Source organism: Varanus komodoensis, unplaced genomic scaffold (assembly GCF_004798865.1).
Source record: "Varanus komodoensis strain SLA01 unplaced genomic scaffold, ASM479886v1 scaffold276, whole genome shotgun sequence".
Taxonomy (NCBI): domain Eukaryota; kingdom Metazoa; phylum Chordata; class Lepidosauria; order Squamata; family Varanidae; genus Varanus; species Varanus komodoensis.
Window position 1 is genome coordinate 62212 of NW_025335716.1, and position 16347 is coordinate 78558.

General features: G+C 53.2%; 1 protein-coding gene across 1 annotated transcript; it reads left to right on the forward strand.

Moving 5' to 3' along the window:
- Positions 1-1134: 1134 nt before the first annotated feature.
- Positions 1135-16038, forward strand: IQANK1 (IQ motif and ankyrin repeat containing 1; the record flags this gene model as incomplete). Its single annotated transcript, XM_044434361.1, has 10 exons — positions 1135-1156; positions 1991-2074; positions 2379-2512; positions 2849-3013; positions 3685-3876; positions 8440-8565; positions 9022-9161; positions 12609-12663; positions 12978-13070; positions 15920-16038. Coding segments are annotated over exons 1-10 (1130 nt in total), but the record flags the coding sequence as incomplete, so codon positions are not given.
- Between the last annotated feature and the right edge of the window lie 309 nt (positions 16039-16347).

The following is a 16347-nucleotide window of genomic DNA, read 5'->3' on the forward strand; positions in this document are numbered from 1 at the left end:
GACACTGTCAAGAATGCATTGTAGACAAGTCTCATTCCATGGCTGGGATGCTGTTTTAGAAGCCACCCACTGGATTTCCTTTCTCAGGGGCTCCTGCAGAAAGACCAGTGAGAATGATTATAGAATGCAGGCAGGTGTATTTGGAAGGAGAGGATCTTTCCGGTAGCCTGGTCCCCAGCCTTTCAGAGCTCTGGATGTTAATATCAGCACTTTGAATTGGCTTGAGGGCATGGACAGGCAACTAGTGCTGATAGTAATGTAATAGGATCGTGCTGGCGCAGGAGTAATATGTAATAGTATGTAATATGATCGTGCTGGCACAGGAGTAAACTCACTGCCCTGTTTTGGACTAGCTGAAGGTTCCAGCTGAAGGTTCCAGTTTTTAAAGGCAGCCACACATATTGCACGCCTCTTCAAAATGGATCTCAAAATCATGAATCAAGGCACCAGGCCCTGCTGGGTGCACCTGAGGGTATGCCAGGAATTGGCAGGGATACCCTCACGTCTGTTGGCCTTCATTTTGAGGCCTTGTGGAAAACAGGAGATGTTCCGGAGGACTGGAGGGTAACGCCAGTGGTTCCAATCTTTAAAAAAGGGTAGCAGAGGGGACCTGGGAAATTATAGGCCAATTAGCCTTACATGCATTCTGGGAAAAACAGTGGAAAGCCTCATAATAGGAAAAGCTCTGGAAATCCTAGATAGGGATGGGAGGTTGGCAGCCACACAGCACGGATTCCATAAGAGCAGATCCTGCCGGACGAGCCTGGTGGGAGTCTATGATAAAGTCTCGAGGTGGCTAGATGAAGGGGGCGTGCTGGATGTGGTTTACCTGGATTTCAGCAAGGCCTTTGACAAACTGCTGCAGGATATCCTGCCTGAGAAATTGTTGAGCTTTGAGATAGATCAGTGCATTGGCCAATGGATTGGGGCATGGCCAGCGGAGCCCCCCAGGCCTCAGTTCTGGGACCGATTCTGTTCAACTTTTTTATCAATGACCTGGAGGAGGGAATAGTCAGTCCTCTGACTAAATTTACAGACGATACCACAGTGGCCTCGGAGGCCACAACTGGGGAGCAGGTGACCCAGATCCAGAGGGATGTGGACAGGCTGTGGGAGTGGGCAGGGGACAGCGGGATGGCGCTCAAGACAGATGAGGGCAAAGTCTTGCACTTGGGACCGAGGAATGGGTGTCACAGTTCCAGGATGGGGGGCGGGTGGCTGGAGAGCAGCGCTTGTGAAAGGGATCTTGAGGTGGGAAGGAGCACTTGCCCCTTCCCAGAGCCCCCTTGCCCCCTCCCCTGCAATCTTTACCCTTTCCGACTAAGCACCATTTTGCTAGATCCTTGCTAGCGTGGCGGTGGGGGCTTTTTTGCTCCCTCACCATCTCTGTTCTACCTTCTCTGGACTTTGAGCAGGTAGTTAAATGACTTCTTCTGCCAGGATTGCGTCAAGGATGGGAAGGATGGGCTAATCCATGGGTCCTCAAACTACAGCCCGCTGGCCAGATCCGGCCCACTGTGCCCCTTTAACCGGCCTGCCCCAGAGGTTTTGTACTCACCGCGCACGCATGCCTGACTTGCTCGCAGGGAGATCGTTTTAAACTTGCTCAGAGAAAACGATCTCCGCACGAGCGAGCCGCTACCTCGCCCCGCAGGCCCCCCCCCCGCTCGCCGCGTGCCTCTGCCTCCCTGCGCACATGTGCGGGCACCCCCCCCCTTCCCCGACCCGTCCCCCCGGCTGGTGCCGCCTTGGTGGCCCGTGCCCACTTCCAGCACCTTTCGACTGGCCCCCCTTGAAAAAGTTTGAGGACCCCGGTCTAGTGCCTGTGGGGTTTGCCCCACTTCCTGCTCAGTTGCCCACCCAGCTCTGTACGGTATCTTGACCTTTAAAATATGTTAATAGATGGCAGAACAACATGGAGCAGGAAAGGTTGGTTTGGTATTTTGGTATTGTTTTCTCAATTTTGACTCTCTCCCCACACTGCTGTCAGGCCACCAGATTGATGGAAAAGATGCAGCTGCAACAGGCAGTGCCTCCCAGTCCCAGGAAGAGCCCCCCAGCAGCCGTGCTAGAGGTAGGCATCCGAAGATCACCTGAGACCTTTGCTTGTGGGGAGATCGCATGTCTCCAGCCCTAAACTGCTTTGGAGCCCTGGCACAGGTGCAGGAATCCAGTGGCTAATCCTAACTCTCTTGAGATTTCCGGTTTGTGTGATAACAGTGTGATGCTGCCCCCCGCCCCCCGTATACCCTCCCCTCTTGTCTTTTCTGTAGAGACCTCAGCTTCACCAGGAGGACCTGCATCCCATTCTGTCCCCGGCACACGCCTCTTCCCCAGAGGAACTAAACCATCACACGGCTCTCTCTCTCTGTCCTCAGAGCTGACTCCTGAAGCAAGAGCTGCGCTCACTTTGCAGTGTGCCTTCCGCCGCATCTTGGCACTTCGGGAGAGAACTAGGCGATTGAAGGAACGGCAAGAATACAGCGAATTAATGGAACGCCTCCAGAGAGAGGTGAGCTACATGGCTTTGAAGAGAGAAGCTACGTCTTCTCCAGCATGAGGGAAAGTTTGAAGCACTTCATCTTTCCTGCAGTGGTTTCTGCCAATGCTTTATTATGAAAACATTGTGGGCAAAGCAGAAACTACCGTCCAGGTCCTGTTGGTGCTTTTGTGAAAATGGCACTGCGGCACCTCGGTGGTTGGGAGCTCTGGGGGATCCGTTCGTGATCTCCCACCTTTGCTTCCTTCTGATGTTCTGCCACGGCCCCTGCCTCACCTGCTTTTGCCCCTCATTTTGTGCTCAGCCTGTTGCTCACTGCGGAGGCATTGTCGGCTGTTTCTCTTGCAGGCCTTCATTGCACTGGCGAAGAGGGAGCAGGAGGAAGCTGAGCGGGAGCGAAAGAAAGAGGAGGAAGAAAAGAAGAAGCAGCGCGAGGAGCAGCAGAGAAAGAAGCGCATGCTGGAGGCCGCCTTTGAGGGCGATGTGGAAGAGATGAAGGCAGTTTTGAAAGAGGTAGGCAAGGCCACAGAGGCCCTCTGGTGCTTTCCAGATGTGGGGAGGAAGATACAGAAATTATTCTAAGGTAATACCAGAGGCTCCTAGCACCATTGTTCAGTCTTCCCAAGATCTCTTCTTGCCCTTGGCTGGGTTTGGGGCCTGTCAGCATCACCTGGGTGCTGTGAATCTCGAGGGACACAGCTTGAATTGATTATTCCATGTCCTATAACAGTGAGGGCAAGCCTTTTAGAGACCTGGTGCCGAAACCGCAACCCAAAGCCACTTATTTATCTCAAAGTGCTCAAAACCTGAAAACGGAGGTTTTAGTTTAGAAAAAACAACTCAAAGCCAGTGCAAGCAAATATATGTCTCCTTGGCAGTGCACTGGCCGGCCATACAAAAGTTCAGACCCAGGAAGCTCCAGCTATTAGAAATGTCATGAATGAATGAATGAATGACTGAATGAATGAATACTGGGGGTGACAGAAGGGAATGTGCGGTCAGTTCGAGGCGGGCAAACTGCTTGTGGCATGGAGCCGGGCAGATGCTGTTCCAGTGGATGCTCCAGCTGGCTTCTCGGCAGCAGCGCAGAGCAGCCGCCGCCTCTGCCCCGCCGTGTCACGCAGACGGGCCACGCCTTTTCTGCTCTGCACACCCGCCCCGACACACAGGCTTGCTTTTTCAAGGTGGCAGATCTGGACACGAGGAGTGGGGTCGGAACAGACGAGCAGGGGAAGGCTGTGCGGCTCCGGCATCACCTCGACACGGTGGACTGCACAGATGCCAACGGCAACACGCCTCTCTCCGAGGCGTCTGGTGGGGGCCACCCCGAAGCCATCCGGATGCTAATAGAAAACGGAGCCAATCTAAACAGCCGGGTGAGGCCTGCACCATGGAGAAATGCGGAAGCTCTCTTCAGTTACTACTATTTGTTTTACTATTATGGTTGGGATTAATTTCGTTCTATACCACCCATTAGTCAAAGCAGTCTGGGCAATTTAACATAAGTGCAATAGAAAATTGTTACAATCAAATAGACTATAATATTCTAATATACAACATTTAAAACAAATTTTAATTTAAAGAACCAGACCAGTTGGAACAATTGACATACCTGTCACGTGCCATGAGATGCCTGAGAATAGAGGCAATCTTGACCTGATTCTGAAAAGGTCTGAGGGCCTTCGTGCCCGGGGGGGGCGGGGGGGCGGGGGTCCTACTTGTGGCCTCTTTCCAGGAGCCGCTTCGAGGTGGTAGTTGGAGAAGGCACCAGAGACTGACCATAGTGCCCGAGGGCTCTGTGCCTGTAGGAGCTGCTTCAGCCCAACTGCAGGGCAGGGCCATGGCTGTGCTCTGGTGCCAGAGACACACAGAGGGCCCTGCTGGATGAGACCGAGGGTCCATCTAGGTCGGGGCTCTGCACACTCAGTGGCCAGCCGGCTGCCCCAGGATCCCTCAGGCAGGAGGGGTGCCAGACCCCCCTGCCCAAGCTCCTCGGCAGCAGGTGTATGTGGGCAGGCCGCCTGTGGCAAAGGAGGCGGCACACAGCCAGCACGGCTAGTAGCCACGGACAGCTCCCTCCCTCAGGAACCTGCCCAGTCCCTATTTTGAAGCCACCCAGCGTGGCAGGCATCACCGCTTCCTGGGGCAGAGAATTCCAGAGTTTAACTAGACGCTGTGTGTAGAAGCACTTCCTTTTATCTGTCCTAAACTTCCCAATAGCTTCATGGGGTGACCCTGGGTTTGAGTGTTATGGGAAGGAGAAAAATTCTCTGTCTCCGCTTTCTCCGCACCATGCAGTATTTTAAGTACCTCTGTCACGTCTCGCCTTACTTGACATTTTTTTAAGATGAACAGTACCACTTGTTCTAGCTGCTCCTCATACGGGAGCTGCTTCAGCCCCATGATAATTTTTGTTCCCCTTTTCTACACTTTTTCCAACCCGGTAATGTCCTTTTTCAGGTAAGGTGACCAGAACTGAACACGATATTCTAAATGTGGTCATAACAACGATTTGTATAAGGGGAGTAAGATCTTAGTAGTTCTATTTTCTGTTCTGCTCCTAATTATGCCTGGCATGGCGTTTGCCTTTTTCACAGCAGCTGCGCACTGGGAAAGCATTTTCACCACGTCGTCTGCCTCTCCCCAAAAATCCCTTTCTCATGCAGTCACTGCTGGCTGAGATCCTGTCAGTGCAGACTTGAAGTTGGGCGTCCACGGGAGGTCGTTGAGGCCCCATCGGTGCGGGTGTTCAAGGACAGGCTGGACGTCCATGTGGTGGGCATGTCGTGAGCGGAGCCGGCTGGTGCCGGAGGTCAGACTAGATGGCCCGGGAGGCCCCTTCTGACTCGCTCTGTTTCTATGTTTCTATGAAGTTCGGGTGTTTAGAGCAGCCTTCCTTGGGAATTGTGGAATTTGGTTGGGGTGCATAGCCAGCAGGTCTTCAGCGGTTCTGCATTGCCGGACAGACGTATTTGTAAAATTGCATTGTGCTGCATCATTGTAGTTCTCACTAATAGCATCGGCATAAAATGATTGCTGTGGGATTTTTCTGCAGAACTATCAGAAAGAGAGCTAAACACAGAAGTAAAAAATTTAGGTAGAACCTTCTTTTCGAACATGGCAACCTGGCCATCCATTAAAGGGGTCCCTTACTTACTTACTTACTTACTTTCCGTTGCTCCTTTTGTCCTGCAAGGCATCCAAGGTGGTTTATATCATCTTCCTGCACATCTCCTTTTCATCCTCACAACTCAGTCAGGTGGGCTCTGGTGGTAGTCGGTGACTGGTCCAAAGCCACTCAGGTGACTTCATGGCTGAGTAGAACCCAGATCTCCTAAATCTGAGTCTGACGTCATGGCTCTCCATCATCTCCTGCCCCTTACCTGCCTCTTTTATAAGCTAGAAAGAATCAAGCTTCAGGGAGCTGTTAATTCTCCTTGATCATGGTGAGTCATTAATGATCAGGGAGCAAGGAGGTGGCCACGTTTGCTCACGGCACCAGTTTATCTTCAGAGATTTAACAGCCCTCCAGAAGGTACATCAAACAGCTGGAAGAGAGATTGGAAGGACAAATGTCGGTCAGTGTAAGAAAGCATAAACCGTAAAGTAATAAAGAGAGCTAACTGCGCATATATGCTGGTGGGATCTGAGCTGGCTGTGGCTGCCGCAAACAAATCTTGCGTTTGTGAAAGCACCATTCAGTGCGCAGCCGCGGTTCAACAGATAACCTTCATGCTGGGGCTCATTCGGCCATCAGCTGAGAAAAGAGGCCGGCTAGTTTCTCAGGTCTTGGCTTTGTTCACCCAACATGTTACAATCTTTGGGATTTAATATCTTTATTAAATCAATTAAAACAAAACCAAACAAAATTCACAACATACACAAAATAGTAAACAATACACATTTAAAATTTTATTAAAAACAATTAAAACTATACAATAACGAGGCAGTGCAAACCTCCGCCAGGGCTTTTGGTTAGATGTTAAATAATTTGCTCTCTCAGGAGACCCCACTCCCCTTCCAGAACTGCAAATCCTGAGAAGATACAGAAGCTTTCCATTTTATTAATACATAGTCAATAAACAACCCTAAATGTCATCAAAATTATACTTAATTATCAGACCCATTTTTACCTTAATATCACAAGTTAACTTGATAACAGCTATATTCCAAACTTCTCTATACCAATCAATAATTATAGTTTATTTTCCAATTCTTTGCCATTGTTAATCTAAGAACTGTTAATAAATTTGTTATTCTTTAATATTCCATTCCCATTGTTCTCTATCAAATATTGACAAATACTGCACTTCAGAATTTACTTCGATATTTAAATTCAATATTTTGCCCATTTCCTTAAAAACAACTTTCCAAAATTTCATTATATACTCCCACCACATATGGAAATATGTACTCACTTCCTGACCACAACTCCAAATATAATAGAATATGTATTAGCCATATAATTCAGTTTTACTGGTGTTAGGTACCATTTCTGTTCTAATTTATAGAACTTTTCTTTATTCTTATTGACACGCACTTTAATATTTTCTTATCCCACATATTTTCCTACTCTTCATTACTAATATTCCTCCTTAAGCCTGTTTTCTATGACACTTTAAGAAGATCATATTGATTCTCCAGTTCTAATGCTATGGATTTTGCTTATTATTCCTCTCATCCACATACTATCTTGCTTTTCCTTTTGTACTACCATTACCTTTGAATTTAGTATAATTGCCACACTTACCATTTTTCTTTAACCGTTCTTTAGTCCATTGTTCTAAGCGAATCACATTAAAACAAGCTAATTTTTCCTCTTCAGATGTCACCTTTTTCTTTTCCTTATTACTAATTTTCTCTAACCAGTTGTTAACGTAATAATTTGCTTATTCTTCAATACCTTCCCCAAACTTACTCTCAGAGTTTCTGAGAATCCTTCCAATCCTGTGATTGGATTCAGTGGCAAGATCAGGGGCGCCCGAGCAGGTCCAGGGGAACGCGCAAGCCCAACAAGCTGCCAGACTGGGCCGGGCGAGCCTTTTGGAGGCCTCCGCTCCCGGGCTCAGCCCTGCCCCGCCAGGCGGGCCGCGTGGAGAGTCGGTCCGCAGGAGCAGCTGCGGGGAGCCGGGGAGGGAGGGAGTCCTCGCCCCTTGCTGCTGCCGCAGCCGGCAGTGGTGGGCGCAGAAAAGGAGAGCAGCAGGCAGGTGTGCCCCTCAGTGTGCCCAGCAGCCCCCGCCCCCCCTCACAGCTGCTCGGGGCCTCCGTGGATGCCTGAGGATGGCGCTGCGTGTGCCGCATGCGTGCGGGGCCACATCCTGGCAGGCACGGGCACTGCGCGGGCCCAGCGGAACGCAGACCCCGGGCCACTGCAAAGGAGGGCAACATCCAGGACACTAAAACTCGGGCACCTCTCAGCAGGGCCGTCTTCACGCATGGGCCGGATGGGCACCTGCCCGTGGGCCCCATACTCATCTGTGTGTGTTAACCCTTGGGAAATGGGGAAACTTCCAGAATGAACAGTCGTTGCAGTTGTCGTAGGGGCCCCAGTGCATGGCTTTGCCCCCCGGGGCCCGTCCTGCTGGCACCTGCCTCTCAGACAGTGTTACCTTAGCTCCCCTCCTCACCATCCCTCTGGGCAGGATCCACAGGGGCTTTGGGGTGCCAGGAAGCTCCACCTGTCCCCAGCAGCCCCTCCGTTTGGCAGCTTACTCTGAGTGGGTAGCAGAAGTTGTTCTAGCTCGCGACATACCTGGCTGGAACTCCGTTCACCTCTTTGAAGCCTTTTCCCCATTCCAAGGGAACGGGACTTCTTTTGCAAAAGAGTAGAAAATGGTCTAGTGCCTTTTCTGTATCAACAAACAGAATCATCAGAAGTATGTTTACTCTGCTATTACCTGTAGATTGTCTTCCTTGAAACAGTCACTTTCATTTTTAAGGGTGCTTTTAACCGGACGCCTCTCTATCGGGCTGCATTCGCAGGACACTTGGCAGCGGTGGAACTGCTTCTCCAGCATGGGGCTGACCCTCGCCTCTATGCTGATGACGGCAACACCCCTGAGCAGGTACTCCTGGGGTTTTCTGAACACCTTCCTTCCCTTCTTCTCCATTTTCGTATTGATTTTTAAAACAGACCTGATAAGAGATGATTTGGTGCCCCTGAACGAGCTGATTCGTTCTGTGTGCGTGCGTGCGTGCGAGACAGGGAGAGGGAGACTCCCCCATGGTCGCCAGGGCTCGCTTTCCTGGTGAGGATTCCTCGCGTTCCTCAGGATTCCTCTTTCTGATCCTCTCTCATGATGGTCTTGGTCATTCTTGGACCTGAAGTCGGTGATGCTGAAAGCGGAAGGGGCTGGCTTGTGCTGAGGCTTCCTGCCTGGAGCACGGTGTCTCAGTGGCCACAGGTGTGCCATCCAGCCATTCCAGTAGCATCAAGGGTTCCTGCAGCTGTGCTAAAAGCCAGGCTCAGGGACTGTGCAGGGACGAGTGCTTCCGGTCACACACCTTTTGGTTCCCCCAAGGTTGCCTCTCTGGACAGCTTGGTGGCTATTCTGAATTCCTGGGATCTCAACCTAACAGACTCCATGCTTCAGAAAATGCAAGCGGAGCAGCAGCGAAGGGCCCAGCAGGAGCAGAAGCAGAAAGCTGCAGAGACACACCGGTGAGTGGTTTTCTGTCCCGCTGTCTGCCTCTGACCCGGCACTTGGGAGTGCAGTTGCACTGCATAGCTCATCTTGCACCCCCATAACCAGCTCACCCGTTATACAAATGTACAAAGAGCACACTGAATGTCTTGTACCAGCTAAAGCCGTTTTGTGGCCGGCTTACCTCCTCCTGGAGCCGCCAGGCTGGTGGCCTGGTCTCCTCCCTGACGCACACAGCTGCTGCAGCCAGAGAGCTGGTGCCTGCAGGAGGTCAGCGTGCTGGCCTTGGGGGCGCCTCTGCGGGCAGTCTGGCTCACGGGAGGCAACAAGCAGGGGGTGCTCCCCTCCCCTCTCTTGCAGCTCCGATCCTCTTCCTCACGCAAGGAGGCTGAGCTTGGAGAGCAAAGGGCACAGATCGCACACGGGATTATGCCCTTTCAGTCTTGTCTGGCTGGTACAAAAACACACACATGGGACCGGTGGATGGCCATCGGTGGTGGGAGGAAGCGGCACTTGTCCTGGCCAAGAATGGGTTACCTCCACTCCTAAAGGAGAAGGCGGGGCAAAAGACAGATGCATACCCTGCCGTGAGAGGAGAACCCTCCTTTAGTCGCAGGACTTGCTGTACTTTAAGTGTCATGTGACTGGTTAAAAAAATCTGTTGCATGAGGACAATTCCAGAGAGATAAAAATGCTCCAGTTGCAACGTAGCAGAAATGCAACTCGCTCAGGAAAGCGAGCTCAAACAGATCAGTGAAAAGGAGGACTCATGTGGCACCACACGGCAGCGATACGCCCGTATAGATAAATGCAAACCAGGCAGACCTGAGCTGAGGGGAGCGTTGCTGGGTCCGTCCCTCACAATGCTTCCCAGCGAGCCCAACTTTTCCATTCTTCACCAGGAATGGGTGGCAGCAATAGGAGGGAGATGTTGAGCAGCAGTGCCCCAGCTGCACGGGGGGCGGGGGGGGGGAGGCTGAAGGTTATGACAGCCCTTGTGGCCCTCCATCCGCGGCCAGAGGATACAGCCGCCAATGCGCATTTACCAATCTGACATTTGCAGATGAAAATGGAAGGCTTTATTTAGTATTTATTTATTGGTCTTATAGATCACACCATAGCCTTATCAAAATATCTAAGCAGTTTACAATCACAACAATAAAAAAAAGAACAGCTAAAACAGCAAAGCTATAAAAGTAATATTAGTATAACACATGTAATGGCTGTGAGTAGTAATCAAAGTGTGGTGAATTTAAATTTTAAAGTTCTATTTTGTAATAAAAATCAATTACTAAAATGTCTGGAAAACAACCATTTTTGCATGGTGCTGAAAAGATTGTAATGAATGCACCTGGTGTACTACTCTAGGGAGGCTCTTCCACAGCGGGGGCACAATCATGAAAGTGCCCCTCTTCTGCTTGCCACCCGCCCCACCTCCTTAGAGGATGGCTGTTTCTGAAGGGCCTCTGAGCCTGACCTAAGGGGGTGGGGTGTACAGCGGGGGAGGCAGTCCTGCAGGTGCCCCGCTCCTTCAGGAACCCTGAGTGACCCGGACAGCTGCTTCATGAATAACTTCAAAGGGACCTGAAATGCTACGCTAGGACAGGTACCCTAACCCTAACCATGTGTCTGATTCTGCTCACGAACATTTATATTCCCAGTACCTCCAATTTAACATGTAATTTGTATTTGTAGGGACCTACAAACACCAGGGTTGTGTTACTCCTTTTTCTTAGAAACATAGAAACAGAGTGAGTCAGAAGGGGCCTCCTGGGCCATCTGGTCTGACCCTCGGCTCCAGCTCCACTCATGACATGCCCACCATGTGCATGTCCAACCTATCCTTGAAAGCCCTCACCGATGGGGCCTCAACCACCTCTCATGGAAGCCCATTCCATGCCCTCGGGGTCCTGACTGTCAGGAAGTATTCCTGGCATCTAAATGGAACCTTGGCTCCCTGAGCTTTGCTCCGTTGGAGCGCGCCCTGCCTTCCTCTGCAGGGGAGAACTGGTCTCTACCCATCTCCATGTGACACCCCCTCACGTACCTGCATGTCACTAACAGGTCTTCTCAGCTCTCTCAGTCTCTCCTCATATGGCTTCCCCTGCAAACCGGCCACCATCCTTGAATCTCTGCACTGCACTGATTCTAACCTGGTTATATCCTTCCTGTAGTGTGGAGCCCAGAACTGAACACAAGACTCCAGTTGCTGGTGCACCAGAGTAGTATAGAGTTAACACCTCTTGGTCTAGAAGCCACACTTCTGGCTATGCCCTTTTGACTGCCGCATCGCACTGCTGGCTCATGTTCAGCCTGCAGGCAACCTGCACCCCGAGGTCCCTTCCACAAGGGCTGCTCTCCAGCCACCTGTCCCCTAACCTGCCTTTATGACACCCATTCCTGTGCCCCAAGTGCAAGACCTGGCACTTGTCCACATGGAACGCCATCTCGCTGTCCCTGGCCCACTTCCATAATGTGTTTGGCTCCTCCTGGTTCTGGAGTACCTGCTCCCCAGTTGTGGCCACCAGCCCCATTTAGCTCAATGTAGCTCAAGTGCATTTGTGCTAATCAACCTGTCGGTCTCCCAGTGTTTCCTCTCCATTGTCTTAACTTGATTTTTGCAAAAACGTTCTGATTTTCAAGTTTTATCGGACCAACAATAGCCTTTGTTTGCTTATCAGTATCATCTTCCAACTGTTCTTTCAGCTGTTTAAAGTCCCAAGTCATCCTTGCATTATCCTCAGTTCTTAAAGACTTGAATCTAAATTAAACTAGTGTCCTGCAACCGCAGGGGGCTGGACCGGATGGCCTTCATGGCCCCTTCCCGCTCTGCTGTTCTATGATTCTATGAAAACGTTTTAAACCTCTCTCCTCTATCTGTGATTTCACCACTCTCTGGCGCTTCCTCCAATTTCTCTTCCCTCACTGCATGCGTTAGCCTAGTAGCTCTCATTAGCCTCCTTTATGATGGTCTTCTTGCGTCTGAGAGAGTACGCCTTTCACTGTGATGGTCTTTGTGGCAGCACCACATGGAAGCCGACCCGCCAGTCTTTGAAAACCAAATTAGCCCAGTTTTACTGTAGTTACACCTTAAGCTTCGTTCCGTCAAATGAACGCCAGCCATGCATGCTTCCTCCAGCAGAGGGAGCTCTCCCACCGAGCCTCCCCGCCCACCTATGCCGTGGCCCCCACAGCCCTCCCCTGCGGCCTGCTGGGCCGGGCTGGTGCCCCAGCTGAGGTGGGGCAGGGCAGGGCAGGGCAGGGCAGGGCAGGGCAGGGGCCAGTGCTTGCCTGCTTCCGTGGTTTTCCTAAGGGAAGGAGAGGGAGGCCGTGCCTTCTCCTTCCCTGGACCGGGGGCGGCAAGTGCGGGGAGCAGCCTGGAGGAGGCCCGGGTGGCTGGTGTGTGGGCATGAGCAGTGCGGTCCTGCGGAGGAAGCGCCACTGACTCCTGCCGTTCCCCACAGGATGGCGGAGGAGGTGGAGCGGCTGGCCAAGGAGTACGAGAGGAGCAGCACGGAGGTGGAAGCCCAGCAGCAGCGCAGGCCTCCGGGGCCGGGGGCGGGCCGGGGCGGGAGAGGGCAGGGCAGGGCAGGGCGGCACCCTGCCCCGAGGCGGCTCTCCTGTCCTCCGCTCGGCCTGCTGCCGCTGCACCTGCAGCCCTGCGGCCTGGCACCCTCCCCCCCACTCCGTGGCACGGGATGCCGCTTCCCTGCGCGTCTCGCCCAGCGCCATCCTCCCTGCGGGGCGGGCACGCGTGCGGCGGTGCCGGAGCAGCCAGAGCCTCATGCCCGCGGCACACGGCTAGCTACAGGCTGGGCCGCTCGTCTTGACAGCTGCAGCAGGCCTACAGCGAGCTGAACAGGCGCATAACGGAGCACGACAAATGCCAGCGGAAGCAGACGGGCCACGCGGAGGTCTCGCTGCACGTGAGTGCCGGCCCAGCCGCTTGGGCGCGGGCGCTTCCGCAGACGCCTGGCCTTGGGGCGCTGCCGTGCCCTCACGCACGGCTCGTGGGCTCAGCCTGCTCTCCTGCGGCCATCTTGGGCGTGCGGCGCCCTCCGTGGCTTCGGGGGTATGATCAATGTGCACATTGGCGGGGCAGGGCTGTCGCCCCAGAAACCTTTCTTGGACCCACCAGGTTGCCCTGGCCCCTCACGCTTCTGCGTGCAGGTTTTTTTTGGTCAGAAGGGGCTTCCCGGGCCATCTAGTCTGACCCCCGGCTCCAGCCAGCTTTGCTCGCGACATGCCCACCATGCGCATGTCTAGCCTTTCTTTGAGCACCCTCACTGATGGGCGCTTAATTGGCACATTCTCTTACAGGCACCAGGACGGCCCTGAAATAGATTTCTGTTGGTGCTGGAAATTGGATTTGGAGGAGTCGTTCAGTGCCCTGGGTCTCAGAACCAACTCCCGCCTTGAACTCAGTCTTTTTGGCAGCTTGCTTCTCCTTTGTCATGCTCCCAGGTTTAAAGTCTCTCTCAGTGTGGCAAAAACGTTGCGAGGTCTGCTCAAGGTGCTGCCGTCACCCACCCCCAGCAGCCCTCACCCCGGAGGCGCTGCTGCCATCCCCGGCCCTTCTTGGCTCCCTCGGCAAGAGGCAGGGACTGCTCTTCAGAGGCTGGCGGCAGCAAGTTCCAGCTTTGCACAGGCGTCTGTGGTTTTGCAGGGATGCTCTTCCCAGAAGTCCATCTGGAGCCACACGTTCCTGTGAAAGGCGGAATAAGATGGCACGGGCGACAGTGTTCACAGGAGGCTGGTTCAGGAACTGCCCTCAGTAGCACAGTGGTACCTCGGCTCACGAATGCCCACATCGGGTCGCGAACAAAAATTTCATGAAAATTTTGACTTGGTTCGCGAACTCCACATTGGGTGGCAACCAAGATCACTGCCATCTCCCCCTCCTCCCCGAGTTGGGAGGTGGCCATGATTGCAGTCGTGTTCGTGCAGAGAAGACATGCGTAATCACGGGCGCGATCTCGTCCATCTGCCCCCCAACCAGCACAATCGCAGCCCTCTCCCCACCCCTCCAAGTGGGGAGACGGCTGCGATGGTGCTGGGGGCGGGGGGGGGGAGATGGCTGAGATCGCGCCCGTCTCTCCCTCCCCCAGTGCACCCCATTCCTGCCCATCTCTCCTCCTCCCCCAGCTCGCTGGGCTGACGACTGTGTGCAGGAATGACGGGCACGATCTTGGTCGTGCCGGGGAGCGGTGGGGAGATGACCACGATCTTTGTTCTTCTTTGTCACATTGCTTCACATTTTTCTGATTAAAAAAAATGGTTGCAGAACGGATTAACCTTATTTACATTGAACCTTATGGGGGAATTTAACTTGACTCATGGCCAATTTGGGTCACGACCAGAGTCCTGGAGCGGATTGAATTCGTGAGCCGAGGCACCACTGCAGTCAGGTCCTGGGCAGCAGCTTGCAGTTTGAGGCGTCCCCGGGCCAGTTCTCACGTGGCTGAACATGCCCAAACCCGCCCCCCGTCCCCACTCCTTTCTCCTGACTGGGCTGCTGCCCTGCACTCGTTGCGCACGGAGGCCTCGTGGCGCTCCGGCAAGAGAGCAAACACTGCGCAGGCATTGCAGGCCACCAACGCTTCTCGGTCCGTGCTTTCGCTGCCTGTCTGATTCTGCCTTGCTGGCTGTAGTGTAACAATCGGTGCTTTCACCTGTCCTTCCTGGAGGTTAACAGCACTGTCCTACCAGTAAATGAGAGAGTTTTACAAGGAAGAAGACAAAGTGCGTGGGGGGGGGGGTGCTTTACAGAACTCTTTTCTAGTTCTTTCATCGCTGTTCTTCCGGACAGCCAGGACCCCGAGGGTACGGAATGGGCTTCCACGGAAGGTGGTTGCAGCCCCATCGGTGAGGGTGTTCAAGGACAGGCTGGACATGGACGTGGTAGGCATGTCGTGAGTGGTGCCGGCTGGAGCCAGGGGTCAGACTAGATGGCCTGGGAGGTCACCTCCTGACTTGCTCTGTTTCTATGTTTCTAAGTCTCCGTCTTTTTTGGATTTCTTTTGAAGTGAAGGATTTAAATTACAGTACAAGATTTGAAGCAGACTGAGGCTAACATTCCTGGGAAAATAGGGCCTTCAGAGTCCCAGACAGGCCCCTCTGAGAAGGGCATTCTGTAGCTGGGATGCCACGGCAGAGAAGGCCCTCTTCTCAGCAGCCCCCGCTTGACTCCCACTGCCAGGGCCCCCTCAAAAGGGCCGTTCAGAATGGCCTTCGGGCCTGAGCAGGTCCGAGGTGAGATGCCAGGATTCATCGCAAAAGAGCAGGCCGGAGGAGGGAGGGGGGCCAGGATCCCTGGGCGACTAGCTGCTCTGCAAACGGAGTCTCCATGCAGGCTTGCTCCGAGCACAGCAGGTGCTGGGACCCTGAAACGCTTTTGGACATGTGTTGGATGTGCGCGAGTCGTGAGTTGTGGGCGCCCGTGCATGCATGAAAGGGTGCTGGTGCACTTGTGCAGGCACACCCCCCTGCAGCCCCCACCCCCCGTCGGGCGCTTGGTGCAGTTCTCGGGGCTGCAGGCTGTGCGACCCTGTTGGAGGCCGTGCTGTGCCCAGCTAGCGGGGCCAAAGCGAGACCTGCCGATGGGAGACGGTGGCTCGGTAGCCAGGCCTGCTTGTGCGCTGCGGAAGGTGTCACTGCCTGCTCAGCCCGGGCGGGGACGGCGGGGAGCAGCTGACTCGGGCAGCTGAGCACGATGCGCGTGAGGCCGGGGCGGCCAGAAAAAGCGGGGCTCCCCCCACTGTGTTCCCCGTGACAGGCAATAGCAGACGCGGAAGAACTGGTGGAGAGATTGCGGGCAGCAGCTCTGGAGGCCGAGGAAAAGCTCTCCTTGGCACGACTTAAACTGCGGGAACAGATTCAGGAAGGTCAGCAAATGTTTCTTGCACTTTCAATTAGGTTTTAAGTTTATATGATAACTTTTTAATGTTTGTATTTTTATACGACATTTGTATGTGTTGTAAATGCCCAGAGAGCTCTGGAGATTGGGAAGGATAGAACTTGATTCATTCATTGATTAAATGAATATGTTGGTTTCCATCTCTGTGAGGGAAAATCTATAGAATAATCTATAGATGTAAGGAAGCACAAGGCTCATTAAAGTGCATGAAGCACAAATCATACAAAACTAGAGTTGGAAGGGACCAGAAGGGCCTTGGGTCCAGCACCCCCCACCCCCCCTACCCC